Source organism: Podarcis vaucheri (assembly GCF_965113315.1).
Source record: "Podarcis vaucheri genome assembly, chromosome: 12".
In the NCBI taxonomy this organism is placed as follows: Eukaryota; Metazoa; Chordata; class Lepidosauria; order Squamata; family Lacertidae; genus Podarcis; species Podarcis vaucheri.
In genome coordinates, this window is record NC_138750.1 from 61,493,066 (window position 1) to 61,510,409 (window position 17,344).

Sequence of the window (17,344 nt, forward strand, 5' to 3'; positions counted from 1 at the left end):
CATCCGATGGGAGGGCATTCCACAGGGCGGGCGCCACCACCACCACCATAATAATAATAATAATAATAATAATAATAATAGGCATATTATTTGTACCCCGCCCATCTGGCTGGGTTTCCCCAGCCACTCTGGGCGGCTTCCACAAAAACCAAAAAACACTAAAATATCATACATTAAAAGCTTCCCTGAATAGGGCCGCCTTAAGATGTCTTCTGAACGTCAGGTAGTTGTCCACAACCTTGACATCCGATGGGAGGGCATTCCACAGGGCGGGCGCCACCATAATAATAATAATAATAATAATAATAATAGGCACACGCTCCCCCGCCCTCCAGCCCGCCGCGCGATTGGCGCTGGAGACACCGGCCTGAGGCGCGGTAAGTTTGCTGACCCCTGATTTACAGTGTCAAAAGCCTTAGGCAGGTGAATAAACACCATATACAGGGGTTGGTTTGCTCTCTGCATTTTTCTTGAAGCTGTCGAGCGGTGAAAATCATGTCCACCGTCCCTCTAGAAGGCCGAAAACCATTTTGTCCCCAGTGTGGAAGGACGTGTGGATCCAGAATTGCCCCCCACAGACTCATTGTTAAAACCGTGTTTATTAAAGACAATGTTAGTCGGCTATGAGGAATCCCCGAAGAAAAAAAGAGTGCAGAGGGTTGGGACTAAATGACCTTCAGGGTGTGAAATATACCATATTTTTCGCCATATAGGATGCACTTTTCCCCCTCCAAAAATGAAGGGGAAATCTGGGTGCGTCCTATGGGGCGAATGCAGGCTTTCACTGAAGCCTGGAGAGTGAGAGGGGTCGGTGTGCACCGACCCCTCTCACTCTCCAGGCTTCAGGAGAGCCCCACCGCCAGCCCCGCAAACTCGGGGGACAGCGGGGAGGCGCAGTGCGCCTTTCCCGCTGTCCCCTGACTTGGTTAGAAGGCTGGCGGGGGGGGAGAAGCCTGCTCCTCCCTGTCGCCAGCCCCGCAAACTCGGGGAACAGCGGGAAGGTGCAGCGCGCCATCCCGCTGTCTCCCGACCTGGTTTGGAGGCTGGCGGAGGGCTTCCCCCTCCCCCAGCCCCGCAAGCTCCCAGAGCTTCGGCATGGCTCTGGATCCCGTTCTGGGGGCTGGGGTCGGGGGAAGCTTGGGCTTCCCCTGCCCCAGCCCCGTGCCTGGGGGGGGGGTAAATAAAAATTTCCCCCTTTATTCCCCCCCCCCCCAAATCTAGGTGCGTCCTATGGGCCAGTGCGTCCTATAGGGCAAAAAGTACAGTACTCGGAGTTGAGTGTGGATTTCGTGCTCTTTATTCAGCTCTTAGTAGTGAGGAATGGAAGTTCCTGAGAAATGTCTGCTTTATAAACATTATTTACACAATGGGTCCCACGGGATTGGCTAATTCCGGGATTCTCCTGTAGGCCAATCAGGTTGCGGATTCACTTCCACCTGGAGTTGGATTTTGTGGCTCCTGCGGACCAATCATACTTTTGCATTTTGGATCCTATTGTTCTGGGATCAATCAGACTGATGCATTCTGGATCCTATTGTTCTGGGACCAGTCAGACTGCTGCATTCTGGATCCTATCGTCCTGGGACCAATCAGGCTGCTGCATTCTGAATCCTATTTTTCTAGGACCAATCAGACTGCTGCATTCTGGATCCTATTGTTCTGGGACCAATCAGACTGCTGTATTATGAATCCTATTGTTCTGGGACCAATCAGATTGCTGCATTCTGGATCCTATTGTTCTGGGACCAATCAGACTGCTGCATTTTGATCCTATTCAACTCAGTACATAACAGGGTGTCCTCCATCTCTACAGTTCTATGATTCTAACACCTGCAGGGTCACAAGCTGCCCATTCCTACACAATACCCTCCTCCGAACCGTTGGAGCATAGCGGGGCTTACTTCTGAGTAAACAGATACAGGATTACCGGTACCTGCTGTTTGTGAACGTCCAACCCGTTTGCAAAGCAGAGGTGTGGTTTGCTTAGCTTAAACCTGTCAAATATCATTTGTCGTTTTGAAGGTTGTGGGTTCAGTACACAACAGCTCTCCAGGAGAAAAAGGCGTGCAGCCGCTTTTAAGATTGTTTATTGTCGCCTTGTTGCTAACTGTATCATAAACTCTGTAACGCAATCAAGCAACGCTTCTCTGTTACTAAGCAACTCCTGTTGTAGTGTAGGCAGGTTGGTTAGTGAGCCAATTAAGGAAATAAAATCAGGACCCAACCCAGAAATTTACTAATTTCCCCAGATGCTACACAATATAATAATATAATAATAATTTTTTATTTATACCCCACCCTTTCTGGTTCAGAAAACCGGGCTCAGGGTGGCTAACAACAAATTTAAAACACTTAATTGATACAACAAAAACCAGCATAAAATACAGTATAAAACGTGAATAACAATAAATTCAGAATTCAAAAATCAATTTAGGGGGGAAATCCATCCAATAAACATTAGATGATCACCAGGGCTAGCTGGCTAAATTAGTCCAATTTGGGCCAGTGAGGAGACCAGGGAAGAATTAGCTATGGGATCCCAGAGCGGGTAATCTTCATAAAAAGGGGAAGGGGAGGGAAGGAATGGGAATAAAAGATCAGGCTAAGTTCAAATTGAAAGCCAGGCGGAATAGCTCTGTCTTACAGGCCCTGTGGAAGGAAGTTAAATCCTGAAGGGCCCTGGTCTCCTGGGACAGAGCATTCCACCAGGTCGGAGCCATCACTGAGAAGGCCCTGGCGGAGGATAGTCTGACTTCCTTAGGGCCTTGGACCTCTAAACTAGGGTTATTCGTTGGTCTTCATGTCCTCTGTGGGGCAGACCAGGAGAGGCGGTCCTGTAAATACAAGGGCCTTAAGCCACAAAGAGCTTTAAAGGTCAAAACTAGCACCTTGAACCTGACCTGATACTCCACCGGGAGCCAGTGCAACTGGTAAAGCATGAACTTATGCATGAACTGACTAGCGAATGAACTGATCCACTGGGTCTTCTACATTTTTAAAATACACTATACTATTGTTACGGTAAAATCATGCCCCCCCTTCCGTATCACTATAGAGACCCCTTATGCTGCGTTTAGAACCAGAATTGCATTTGCTTAGAAACTGTTTCTCAGGCGGCTGGTCCTAGTCTTTATAACCCTGTACCTTCTTCCAGAAGGCAGAAGCTGAAAGAGATCATTTCCGGGGTGCACACTGTCCTGCGCTATCTCTGCAGCTTTCTTATGGCATCTGGAAGCATAGATTTGATCCAAGGTGGGAAGAGTGCACCCAATTATTCTCTCTGCAGTCTTTACAACCCTGGACAGCATTGTTTTTCCCCTGGCCGTGCAGCTCCCAAACCACACACACAGACCATAAGTTAATAACAGTACAATGGTAAAATGCCATCAACAGGTCCTTTGAGAGATTGTTTTTCCAGAGGATTCTCAGAAAATATAACCTCCTGCTGTTCTCTCTTCATCAGGTCTTTGCTGTTTTCTCCCCAGGTTAGGTCATCTCTCAACTCCATTCCCAGAAATTGAAACACCGAGACCTGTTCCACGCACTTCCCCTCAATAATACATGGCTGAATATTCAATTTACATTTCCTAAAGTCCACAACAATCTCTTTTGTTTTCTTTATGTTAAGGAGTAAGTTGCTTTTCCTGCGCCACTCCCCCAACTGCTCAACTTCCTTCCTATAGGCCGCCTCCCCCTCTCCAGCCCTGATTAAACCAACCACCGTTGTATCATCTGCAAACTTAATGATCTCATTACTGGGGTATTTGGGGGCACAGTCAGCTATATATATGAAAGCGGCTACCTCTTGTGTGTTTATTATGTATTTATATTTATGCATGCATTTTGCACGCAACCTTCCCCTCTTCCACCCCCCCAATAAAACCCTCAATTCCCCCCCCAACACCCGAAACGCCCTGCGAGCCAAAAGCGCCCTGCGCGCTTTTGCAAAACACTTTCCCCTTTTGCGCACAGAAAGTTTCCATTTTCCTTCTCCTCCCCGGGAAAGAGGAAGTCCGGCTCGTACCACTTCTGGAGGGGGGGGAACCTCCAAGAGTCGTTCCCAGCATTCCCACCCCACACCCCCCACTTTGCAGAACCTGGGCGGGGGGGGACCCGAGTCCTTTGGAGACCTCTTCGAGACCCCAACCCTTCTAGCGCCTGCAGAGGGGCGCCCAGAGACCCCCCTTTTCCAGACCCCTCCCCCTGCCTCCCCCCTCGCCAATGGTTTGATCCGGACCTCCCCGGAGAGTAGGAGGAGGCGCGGAGCCGGCGAGGTCGGGGTGGTTTGCAGCAGCGAGGAGCGCATCGGCCATGGCGTATCCTGGGCATCCCGGCGCCGGAGCTGGCTATTACCAGGGCCAGGTGAGCGAGGATGCAGGAATGGATGGACCAGCGGGGCATGGGGAGCAAGGGCGGCCCTCGGAGGGCGGTGCACGCGGCCCGCAGGCCTGGGAAGAGCATTGGGGGGGGCGCCTCCCCTCCCCACATTCTCCCTCTTCACACTTTCGCTTTCCCCCTTTCCCCTCCCCCGCTCTTCTCTCCCCCTCCCCCGCAAGGCGTTAGGGGAGGGGGCTAAATGGGGGGGAAACTGGTCCGTAAATGGGGGGTGGGAAGCGAGGATGGGGGCGCCAGGGGGGGGGGGAAGGATCGTTGGTTGGTGGGTGGTCGACCTCGCAGGGCTCCCCCCCTCCTGGTTAAAATGTTTCAATGTTGCGTAATGTTTTAATACTTGCCACCATCGCGCTGCGTTCCCTCCGGGCGCCTTTGCTTGCTTGTTTCCTAAAAAAATGGATACACCATTTTATTTTGTGGGTGGTTGTTTTTTTTAAAAGGCTTCTTTAAATGCTAAATCAGGGGTAAGCAAACGTTTTCAGCAGGGGGCCGGTCCACAGTCCCTCAGACCTTGTGGGAGCCAGGACTATATTTTTTTTTTGGGGGGGGGGAATGAACGGATTCCTATGCCCCACAAATAACAATAACACAGAGGTGCATTTGTGCTCATGTGAAAACGCCAGGCAGGCCCCACAAATAACCCAGAGATGCATTTTAAATAAAAGCACACCTTCTACTCATGTAAAAACATGCTGGTTCCTTTTTTTTTGCAGATAATTTTTTTTTTAGTAATTATACATGTTATACATAAATACAAATAAATGTATACAAAACATGCTGATTCCTAGACCGTCCGCAAGCTCCTTTAGCACCCTTGGGTGCAGCTCATCAGGCCCTTGAAATTTGAATTAATTTTAAATAGATAGGTGTTCCCTTACTACCTCTTTTCCTATCTCAGGCTGCAGCTCCCTCCTTACACCATTTATTCCGTTATCACCACGTTGGGCGTCACTTTCCTTTTGGCTGAAGACAGGCAAAGCCGGTGTTGAGTAATTCCGCCTTTTCTCTATCACCCAGTATCATTTCTCCATGTTCTCCACGCAGAAGCCCTACCGCTTGCTTGTTCTTCCTCTTACTTCAGACATAGCTGAATAAATCTTTTTTTATTATTATTAACCTCTCTTGCAAGCCTGAGCTCATTCTGAGCTTTCGCCAGCCTGACCTTCACCCTGCAGCCGTTAGTTATTCGTGTATAATCTTTGTGATGTTCCCGTTCTTCCATTTCTTAACTCTCAGCCACACCGGTTTCCTTAGATGCCTCCCACTTTTCTTTCTTCCTGGAATCGTCTGCAATTTGAGCCTTCAGTTTAAGAAACCTTTAAGAAACTCCCATCCATCTTGGATTCCCTTCTTAGTGGGTTCCTACATCTCCCCTATGAGATAAGTTTGCAACGTTTGGGGCCTTGTCGTTCAGGGGGTGGGCAGTTGAGTAGAATAGAATAGAATTTACAGTGGTGCCCTGCAAGACGAATGCCTCGCAAGACGAAAAACTCGCTAGACAAAAGGGTTTTTCGGTTTTGCGTTGCTTCGCTAGACGAATTTCCCTATGGGCTTGCTTCGCAAGACGAAAACGTCTTGCGTTTTTTTTAAAGCCGCTTGAAGAGGCGCAGTTGCGATGCACCGTGCTTCGCAAGACGAAAAACATCGCTAGACGTAAAGACTCGCGGAACGAATTCTTTTTGTCTTGCGAGGCACCACTGTATTATTTATACTCCGCCCATCTGGCTGGGTTTCCCCAGCCACTCTGGGCGGCTTCCAACAAGAGTATTAAAATACAGTGGTCTGTTAAACTTTAAAAGCTTCCCTAAACAGGGCTGCCTTCAGATGTCTTCTAAAAGTCTGGTACAGTGGAACCTCTGGATACAAAGGGATCTGTTCCAGAGCCCTCTTCACATCCTGAAGTAAACGCAACACACATCTGCACGTGCACGGGTTGCGTGTCGCCGCTTCTGCGCATGACGTCATTTTGAGCGTCTGCACGTGTGTGAGTGGTGAAACCCAGAAGTAACGCACTCCGTTACTTCTGGGTCACCGTAGAGCGCAACCCGAAAATACTTAACTTGAAGCTACTTCAACGCGAGGTATGATTGTAGTTCTTTTTCTCTTTGACATCTGGCGGAAGGGCGTTCCACAGGGTGGGTGCCACTACCAAGAAGGCCCTCTGCCTGGTTCCCTGTAGCTTTGCTTCTCGCAGGAAGGGAACTGCCAGAAGGCCCTTGGAGCTGGACCTCGGCCAGTAAAGCGAGATAAGCGCCGCAACCCCAGAGTCGGCCACGACTGGACCTAATCGTCAGGGGTCCCTTTACCTTTACCTTTAACCCCCTTAAATATTTTATTGGGGGGCCCAAAGACCCCTGGGCCCCTAGGACTTGGCTCCTACGGACTCAGGGTTCCATCTAAAGTCGCTTCTTTAATTAAATCGTCATCAGGATAAGTCCTGTGAACTCTCAAGTAAGCCCCGCTGTGTCGCCGTGGTCTTCTCAAAAGCAAGTCTGTGTAGGATTGCTCTGGGTCTAGTCCAGGGGTCAGCAACCTTTTTCAGCAGGGGGCCGGTCCACTGTCCCTCAGACCTTGTCGGGGGGCCGGACTATATTTTGGAGGAAAAGAATATGAACGAATTCCTATGCCCCACAAATAACCCAAAGATGCATTTTAAATAAAAGCACACATTCTACTCATGTAAAAACACGCTGATTCCTGGACCGTCCGTGGGCCAGAATGAGAATGACCCCCCTACCCCGGTCTAGTCCTACTGTTGATAAAATGAGGGAGCCGCCTAAGGGAGAAGATTTTGAAAGGCAATCAGTGTCAGCTCGTTAATGTATTATCTTCATTGTGCGTATTTTTGCTCCCGGGGGGAAAGGGGTGTGGGGTGTTCTTTTGCAGGTGCCCAAATAATGGCTTGCCCTGAGCACTTTGGACCTTGACCCAGGGCAGGGCGGTTCACACAACCTCTGAGGATGGGCTTTTGATGTTGCGGCGGCCGCAAAGGCTCCAAAGGGCAGGGAACATTGCCTGCCTGCAGCCAGCTGGTTGCGCTGCGATTGTCACAAGGGATCAAGGTCGTTTCCCACCATCTTCCGCGTGCAGCGGAACTCGAACCCGCTTCTCGCTGATCAGATTGCAAAACAGGCTGCTGGACGAGTGAGAGACAGTGGCTCGCATGTGACGTTCGCCAGCGAGCTTTTCGTGGCCGCGTGGGGACCTTAATCCACGTCTCCCTGAGCTCAAGTCAAACACTCAAACCAATAGGCCACGCTTCCTTTTTGGGGGAAGGGCGGGGAAGGGAAGATAAATGGCCTCTTCTGCAGCTTGGTTCTAAAAAACCCCAAGCAAGGAGCGCGAAAAGCTCATCTGAGACTCTGCCGGCGGAATAATTACCGGGTATAATGTGTTTGCGTTCCATGATGCACTTGAGCAGTAATGGATGCTTCCATTTGTCTATGCTCTCCCTTGCGTGACACTTGAACTCTGCATTGCTAAACCTCATCTGCCTTCTGTAAGAAAACCACCAAGCTTGGTCAGTATAATCATCGGCCTCTCTAAAAGGCTGGATATTTAAAACGAAGCCCCACAAACACCTGTAAATATTGTACATTTGTCATCGTTCCCTTCAGGCTTAACGTTCAGGTATTCATATTTCTTTTAATCCAGATTATATATGTTTTGCTTTTTAAAAAATGCAGCTTTAAATATTCAATAAGATGTACAGATCAACAACAAGAAGAAAATACTGCGGTTGAGTAGAATACAGAGCTACTTTCCATAAACGTGGAGTGATAATGGGCCTTGGTTTACATTAGTGTGAAATTAGATCATGAGCCATTAGCAAGAAAAATAACTCGATGAGAGAGAGAGAGTAGTCTGAAATAGATTTGGGCTGGGTGAAAGATCCCCGCCCATGGCCAAAATTACAAATCCAGAATATTTTTTTTAAAGTACCGTACTTTTCTGTGTATAAGACCAGGGTTCTTTTATGATAAAATAATGTAAAACAATTGGGGCCGTCTTAAACAAGGGCAATCTCCTCCCCATTTTCTCAATTTTTAGCCCCCCCCAATAGTCTTATACACAGGGGCATGTTATACACGAAAAAATACAGTATATTAAAACTCAGCGACAACCCTGTTTCAAACACATTGAACTAAAGCTTGCCTTTCTATGTACAGTGGACGCTCGGGCAGTGGCGTAGCGTAGGGGGTGCAGGGGGGGCCGGCCGCACCGGGCGCAACATCTGGGGGTTAGGGTTGGGGGCGCAAATCCACGGGTTAGGGGGCGCAAATTACTTGCCTTGCCCCGGGTGCTGACAACCCACGCTACGCCACTGCGCTCCGGTTACGAATGTGATCTGTGTGGGATGCACGTTCGCAACCCGCAGCGTTCGCAACCCGCGTCTGCGCACGCGCGGGTTGCAATTTGGCACGTCTGCGCATGCGCAAAGCATGATTTAGTGCTTCTGCGCATGCGCGACTGCCGAAACCCGGAAGTAACATGTTCCGGTACTTCCGGGTTTCGACAGTCCGCAACCCCAAAAAACCACAACCTGAAGCGGACGCAACATGAGGTATGACTGTACAGTCGTGCCTTGGTTCCCAAATGCCTTGGTAGTTGTACGTTTTGGCTCCCGAACGCCGCAAACCTGGAATTAAGTGTTCTGGTTTGTGAACGTTCTTTGGAAGCTGAACATCCGACTTGGCTGCAGGAAGCTCCTGCAGCCAATCGGAGGCCGCACTTTGGTTTCTGAACGTTTTCGGAAGTCAAACAGACTTCTGGCACTGATTATGTTCGAGAACCAAGGTATGGCTGTTATCCTCATGGGGAGATCTGTCGAAGGTCAAGCGTTTTCAGATATCCTGGAGATGTTGAGTCGGAATATGCACCAAGCCACAGGGCCCTGTGCCTGATCTCCAGGTCATGGGATCTGGCCACCAACTCCAACCTGGATAGGAGAAGAATCTTCCGCTGCACCCATTTCAGAGATTTTTCCACGCCCTTTGTAAACTAATGGAGGTGTGTGAGCTTATACCCAGCGCTCAATGGATGTTTGCTTTCCGCAAACAAGGACATTTCCACGTCACACGGCTCTGCCCAGCGACTCCCGTGTTTCTCACTTCTAGAAATTTGTGGGCCTGTGACGGGCCATGTGCAAACATTTTGCATTGTGCACCGCTCTTTGTTTCCCGGGTGGGCATGGGGCGAGGCAGGAGAGACTGACGGGAAATACGGCAGAAGCTCAGTGACATTTCAAAAGGGAGAGTCCGACATTGTTCAGAGAAAGAGAACCGTTTCTGCAGTTTTAGAAGTATAAGCTCATTGTCAAATGGGAATTTAAACCTAGGTTACGGTCGCCACAACAGAATGTTTAGGCACCTTTTATTTTTCTTGCAGTGTGCTTTACAGTGGTACTCTGGTTACGAACTTAATTCGTTAATAATAATAATTATTATTTATTATTTATACCCCTCCCATCCGGCTGGGTTTTCCTAGCCACTCTGGGCGGCTTCCAACTGAATATTAAAAACAATACAGCGTCAGACATTAAAAACTTCCCTAAACAGGGCTGCTTCCAGATGTCTTTTAAAAGTAAAATAGTTGCTTATTTCCTTTGACATCTGCTGGAAGGGTGTTCCACAGGGTGGGTGCCACCACCGAGAAGGCCCTCTGCCTGGTTCCCTGTAACCTCACTTCTTGCAGTGAGGGAACCGCCAGAAGGCCCTCAGAGCTGGACCTCAGTGTCCAGGCTGAACGATGGGGGTGGAGACGCTCCTTCAGGTATACAGGACCGAGGCCGTTTAGGAGGCTCGTTCCAGAGGTCCGTTCCTAAGCTGACACGGTTCTTATCCTGAGGCGTGCTTTTGATAATGGGGTTTCCCACTGCGCATGCACCTCTGGCGCGCGATTTCCATTCGCATCCTGGGGCAAAGTTCGCAACCAGGAGCAGCTGCTTCCGGGTTAGCGGAGTTCGTAACCCAAAGCGTTTGTAAGCAGAAGTACCACATTATTATTATTATTATTATTATTATTATTATTATTATTGTTATTGTTATTATTACTATTATTTCATTTCTATGCCAATGTATTTTATTGGAGAGAGAAAAATCTCAAAGCACTTTAAAAGCGCAATAAAGCATCAAATAAAACAATTCAGAATGAAACAAGTTCGAGAAAAATATGTCACATCCTGCTGTAAGTGACATTTTGATTTCCCCATATTGATTTACAGTCATACCTCGGGTTACAGACGCTTCAGGTTGCATTTTTTGGGGGTTACGGACCACCGAAAACTGGAAGTACCAGAACGGGTTACTTCTGGGTTTTGGCAGTTGCGCATGCGCAGAAGCGCTAAATCGTGCTTTGTGCAGAAGCACCGAATCCCAACCCATGTGTGCGCCACTGCGGGTTGCGAACGCTGCTGGTTGTGAACATGCATCCCGCATGGATCACGTTCACAACCCAAGCATCCACTAACCCCATCACAGAAGGACTCTAGGAGGGAAGTGTGGTGTAGTGGTCAGAGTGTCGAACAAGGACCTGGGCGATCAGGGTTCAAATCCCCACTTGGTCCTGAAGTTCCCTGGGTGACCTTGGAGTCAGTCGCAGCCTCCTCACCTACCTCACAGGGTCGTTGTATGGATTAGATGAGGTGTACCATGGACTCCTTGGATATAAAGGTGGGAGATAAATGCAATAAATTAGCTCCTCTGTCGACCTGCTTAAGAAAGCTGGAGGGACCAGCCAGGTGGAGATGTCAGTCATTAGCCTGGCACCCGGAGTGGTTGCAATTGGACCCACGCCAGTTTCAAAATGCGCCTGGCTAATTTCTAACTGTGCTCCTGATATTTTTTATGGGCACTTGACCATAGAAGAAAATTCATGTTGGAAAACAGGGGGTGTGAAGGGCTTTGGGCTGTTGGACTCTGACTGGGTTCAGCTTGCGTTCCACTGAAAACACATTGAACTAAAGCTTGCCTTTCTATGTACGGTCGTACCTTGGTTCACAAACGCCTTGGTACGTGAATATTTTGGCTCCCGAACGCAGCCAACCCGGTAGTAAGTGTTCCGGTTTGCCAACGTTCTTTGGAAGCTGAAATTCGACGAGGCTTCCAATTGGCTGCATGAAGCTCCTGCAGCCAATCGGAAGCCGCGCTTTGGTTTCCGAACGTTTTTGGGAGTTGAGCAGATTTCTGGAACGGATGACGTTCAAGAACCAAGGTACGGCTGTAATCCACATGGGGAGATCTGTCGAAGGTCAAGGGGATGACTTAGTTGCAGCCTCAGTTTCAGTAGGAATTAAGAGCAACTAACTGTCCAATCCTAGACCTTTTTACCTGGGGGTAAGTAAGCTTACAGGGACGCGGGTGGTGCTGTGGGTTAAACCACAGAGCCTAGGATTTGCCGATCAGAAGGTCGGCAGTTCAAATCCCCGCGATGGGATGAGCTCCCGTTGCTCAGTCCCTGCTCCTGCCAACCTAGCAGTTTGAAAGTATGCCAGTGCAAGTAGATAAATAGGTATCGCTCCAGTGGGAAGGTAAACGGTGTTTCCGTGTGCTGCTCTGGTTCATCAGAAGCGGCTTAGTCATGCTGGCCACATGACCCGAAGCTGTACACCGGCTCCCTCGGCCAACAGAGCGAGATGAGCGCCACAACCCCAGAGTCGGCCACGACTGGACCTAATGGTCAGGGGCCCCTTTACCTTTACCTAAGTAAGCTTACCCCCAGGTAAGTGGGTACAGGATTGTAGGTGCAGCCTGCAGAATGATTCAGAAGTGTGCCTTCCTTGGTAGTGAAAAAGTGCAAAATGTTTTCCTGGTTCTCAAGCATTGTCGCAGCAGAATTATCCAAAGTGCCTTGGGAAATGCGACTTGACTTAGCGATTTACAGCAGCCCTTTGGCCGGACGACTTAAAACTGCTATTTGGTGTTTGTCGGACCCGAACTTGCGACGTGTCCAGGTTTCACTGCTTTTATGAACACGGGGATTAAGAATAGGTTTTGCGTGTACAGTGGTGCCTCGCAAGACGAAATTAATCCGTTCCGCGAGTCTCTTCGTCTTGCGAAGCACGGCTGTTAGCGGCTTGGCGGCTTTAAGAAAAAGGAAACAAACTCGCAAGAACTCGCAAGACGTTTCGTCTTGCGAAGCAAGCCCATAGGGAAATTCGTCTTGTGGAACGACTCAAAAAACGGAAAACTCTTTCGTCTAGTGAGTTTTTCGTCTTGCGGGGCACCACTGTATTGAGACTGCCGTTCCCAAGGAAGGCTGCGGGGCTGGCTTTCCAGTAAACATGCGTGCCACTCAGCTCAAAACGACGGTGGAAATTCCTTGATTTAATTTCTTCCCATTTTTTTTTTATTTGTAGTATGGGAGTGCCCCCGGCGGACCTTCCTTTCCTGGCCAGGCGCAAGATCCTTTATATGGCTATTTTGCTGCGGTTGCTGGGCAGGTATGGCTCCCCCCTCCCCACCCCCCAAATTTACACAGCAAATATTAGACGCTCTTTTCCCTCGCTGTCCCTTAATTCATCTGCAACGGGGGCAAACACCTAGTGTGTGCTTTTGCCAGTGACATATATTCCCAGGGGTGTGGAACCCTGAGAGCAGTCGTGATGTTTTGTTGTTTTTATAATTTTTTATTGGTTTTACATAAATTTATACATAATAACTAACAATTCTGAAACATAATTTTTTTTCCGAACCTACGGACCTCCTCCCCTCCTTCCATGGGTTCCATTTTGGAAAATGTTATCTTTTTCCTTTTTCCTGCATCTTTTACTGTCACCCATCAGTTATATAATCAGAGTAACCAAAGTTCATTTCACGTCACAAGTGTTACTGTATCCCTGCCAATGATCTTAACGTTCTTCCGTGGTCTTTTAAGTATATTTAAAAGTTATTCCAATTATTATTATTATTATTATTTTATTTTTACCCCTCCCACCTGGCTGAGTTTCCCCAGCCACTCTGGGCGGCTCCCAATCGAGTGTTAAAAACAGTACAGCATTAAATATTAAAAAACTTCCCTGAACAGGGCTGCCTTCAGATGTCTTTTAAAAATAGTTCTAGTTACAGGTAGGTAGCCGCGTTGGTCTGCCGTAGTCGAAACAAAATAAAAAATAATTCCTTCCAGTAGCACCTTAGAGACCAACTAAGTTTGTTATTGGTATGAGCTTTTGTGTGCATGCACACTTCTTCAGATATCTTCTTCAGCTATCTGCATGCACACGAAAGCTCATACCAATAACAAACTTAGTTGGTCTCTAAGGTGCTACTGTAAGGAATTTTTTATTTATTTTAAAAATAGGATAGCTACCGTATTTTTCACTCTATAACACGCACCTGACCATAACACGCACATTGTTTTTAGAGGAGGAAAACAAGGGAAAAAACATTCTGAATGAAACAGTGGATGTATCATTTTTGTGCTTCATGCTGTGGCCACAGACATGTGATCTGATGGTGAATTTGGGCTGAGCCAATGCAAAGATCCTGAGGATCCATGTGGATCCATGCTTTGTAACCACATTTTTGCACCGTTGCAGCCCCAGGCAACAGTGGGTGCGTGATTTGGGGGGGGGCAGGCTGTAGCCATGGACATGCTATGTTCTCTGGTGGTGAATTTGGGGGTGACCCAGTGCAAAGATCCTGAGGATCCATGTGGATCCGTGCTTTTTAACCACATTTTTGCACCGTTGCAGCCCCAGGCAACAGTGGGTGCATGATTTTTGGGGGGCAGGCTGTAGCCATGGACATGCTATGTGCTCTGATGGTGAATTTGGGGTGACCCAGTGCAAAAATCCTGAGGATCCATGTGGATCCATGCTTTGTAACCACGTTTTTGCACCATTACAGCCCCAGACAACAGTGGGTGCGTGATTTTGGGGGGGGGCAGGCTGCAGCCATGGACATGCTATGTTCTCTGGTGGTGAATTTGGGGGTGACCCAATGCAAAGATCCTGAGGATCCATGCTTTTTAACCACATTTTTGCACCATTGCAGCCCCAGGCAACAGTGGGTGCATGATTTTTGGGGGGCAGGCTGTGGCCATGGACATGCTATGTGCTCTGATGGTGAATTTGGGGTGACCCAGTGCAAAAATCCTGAGGATCCATGTGGATCCATGCTTTGTAACCACGTTTTTGCACCATTACAGCCCCAGACAACAGTGGGTTCGTGATTTTGGGGGGGGCAGGCTGCAGCCATGAACATGCTATGTTCTCTGGTGGTGAATTTGGGGGTGACCCAATGCAAAGATCCATGTGGATCCATGCTTTTTAACCACATTTTTGCACCATTGCAGCCCCAGGCAACAGTGGGTGCATGATTTTGGGGGGGCAGGCTGTAGCCATGGACATGCTATGTGCTCTGATGGTGAATTTGGGGTGACCCAGTGCAAAAATCCTGAGGATCCATGCTTTTTAACCACATTTTAAGTGGGGAGGGAAGGAAAAACACAGAAGGGCTAAGAATGCAGGAGTGGGGTATAACGGGAGGGAGGAAAGGAAGGCAAAAGTTTTCCCCACGCACCCACCCAAGCCAGCCAGCCAGCTCTCCCTCCCTCTCTCTCTCTCATTCTCTCTCTCTCTCTCTCTCTCTCTCTCTCTCTCTCTCTCTCTCCCACCTGCATGTTTTCAGCAGCACCGGAGCACAGAGAGGAATTAGAGGGACGCTCTGCTTTCCCCTCTTCTTGCCTGGAGGGGAGGGGCTTTCCCTGCTCTTTGTTCCGTTTGAGCAAACACAGCAAGGAAACAGAGGAGGGTGGGCAGTAAGACCCTGAGGCAGAATGCAGGAAAGCACCCACTTCCTCTTTTCAGGTTTCCCTTCTCCGTGAAGCACGGTTTGATTTTTGCCTAATTTTTCGGCTCCAGGGACCACACATTCGCTGAATAACACGCACAGACATTTCCCCTTCCTTTTTAGGAGAAAAAATCTGCGTGTTATAGAGAGAAAAATACGGTACTTATTTCCTTGACATCTGATGGGAGGGCGCCACCACCGAGAAGGCCCTCTGCCTGGTTCCCTGCAACCTCACTTCTCGCAGGGAGGGAACCACCAAAAGACCGTCGGAGCTGGACCTCAGTGTCCGGGCTGAACGATGGGGGTGGAGACGCTCCTTCAGGTATACTGGACCGAGGCCGTTTAGGGCTTTAAAGGTCAGCACCAACACTTTGAATTCTGCTCGGAAACGTACTGGGAGCCAATGTAGGTCTTTCAAGACCGGTGTTATGTGGTCTCGGCGGCCGCCCCCAGTCTCCAGTCTAGCTGCCACATTCTGGATTAGTTGTAGTTTCCGAGTCACCTTCAAAGGTAGCCCCACGTAGAGCGCATTGCAGTAGTCCAAGCGGGAGATAACTAGAGCATGCACCACTCTGGAGAGACAGTCTGTGGGCAGGGAGGGTCTCATCCTGCGCACCAGATGGAGCTGGGAGACAGCTGCCCTGGACACAGAACTGACCTGCCCCTCCATGGACAGCCGTGAGTCCAGAATGACTCCCAGGCTGCGCACCTGGTCCTTCAGGGGCACAGTTACCCCATTTTGAGGATAAGATGGGGAACGAGAGAAACCTTGAGGTCCTTGGAGGAAATAAATGAAATAAATCAATGGGCCAAAATACCTCTAAGCTACTCTGGCAGGTCATAGCTGGTTTAGGGAAACTTGGCCTTCCTGGTTTCTGATCTTTCCCGTCAGTCTGGCCATTTCTGCATATTCCACTAGCTTGGTGACTTTTGAAGTAATGCAGCTTTGCGTGACTGTTGCTGCAGCCAGTGCCCCCATAGCAAAGGTAAAGGGACCCCTGACCATTAGGTCCAGTCGTGGCCGACTCTGGGGTTGCGGCGCTCATCTCACTTTACTGGCCAAGGGAGCCGGCGTACAGCTTCTGGGTCATGTGGCCAGCATGACTAAGCCGCTTCTGGCGAACCAGAGCAGCGCACAGAAACGCCGTTTACCTTCCCGCCAGAGTGGTACCTATTTATCTACTTGCACTTTGACGTGCTTTCGAACTGCTAGGTTGGCAGGAGCAGGGACCGAGCAACGGGAGCTCACCCCGTCGCGGGGATTCGAACTGCCAACCTTCTGATCGGCAAGTCCTAGGCTCTGTGGTTTAACCCCCAGCGCCACCCGCGTCCCCTTAATGCCCCTATTGAGACCCCCAAATTGTAGGCAGATGCTGTTTTTCAGTCCCTACTATAATTCTTCATTTTATTAGGCTCAGCAAACGGTCGTTGAATAGTAAGCCAACAAAGGGTGTCAGAAGTGGCTGGCATATTGGGCTTTAGCTAGGAAGATCTGTGGCTGATTCAGCCATGAAATGTTCTGACTGCATAGTGGCAGCTTGGGTTTGTGGACTTTGAAGGGATCTCCAAGGGTTTTAGTAGCCCAAGTCCCCCTGCAGTGCAGGAACTTGCAAAAGCACCTCTGAGTTTTAAGGAAAAGCTCTTCTTCCTGCTGAAATGCAACCTTCGGGTTTTAATTCAGCACGCCAGTCGTCTTGGAATGTGCAGAAATGGCGAAACTTACCGGAAGAATAAGAAACCAAGCTAACAAACTCTTTTATAAAACAATGGAAATGGTTTATTTGAATATTTACAGGTGAATTGCAAACAGACAAAATCATTGGCAGGATTATTGTAATACTCTGCAGTTTCGTAAGAGTTTATATTTAAAGCAGATAGTTAAATGAGCAAATTAAATGAATTGGGATATGCAGAAGATATTCAAAAATACGGAACCACAGAAAGGGGGAAGAAAGCCAGACTTTGAAATGTTAAAATGATAGTAAAATTAAACGGCTAGTCTGGAGTACGGACCGCATTAAAGAAAAGAAGTACCCAGCCTCTGCCTGGTTTTTTCCCCTTACACTGTGACTTCTTCTGTACTAGGCTGTCAGATTAAATCTGTCAGTCAAAACCAAAAACCTCCATAACTTACTTAGAGCAAAGAAGATCTGTCGATTACC

General features: G+C 48.7%; 1 protein-coding gene across 4 annotated transcripts in view; it reads left to right on the forward strand.

Moving 5' to 3' along the window:
* Nucleotides 1-17,344, forward strand: part of LOC309515042 (sorcin) — a 140,999-nt gene that overhangs the window by 108,179 nt on the left and 15,476 nt on the right. Inside the window, exons 2-3 of one of the 4 annotated variants that reach the window (XM_082192646.1) lie at nucleotides 4,292-4,362; nucleotides 12,749-12,832. In XM_082192646.1, the coding sequence (XP_082048772.1) occupies nucleotides 4,312-4,362; nucleotides 12,749-12,832 (135 nt within the window). In that variant the 5' untranslated portion in view covers nucleotides 4,292-4,311. Of the gene's footprint in view, nucleotides 1-4,212; nucleotides 4,363-12,748; nucleotides 12,833-17,344 lie in introns of those variants that run through there. The other 3 variants (XM_082192648.1, XM_082192647.1, XM_082192649.1) reach the window with 3 other exon arrangements.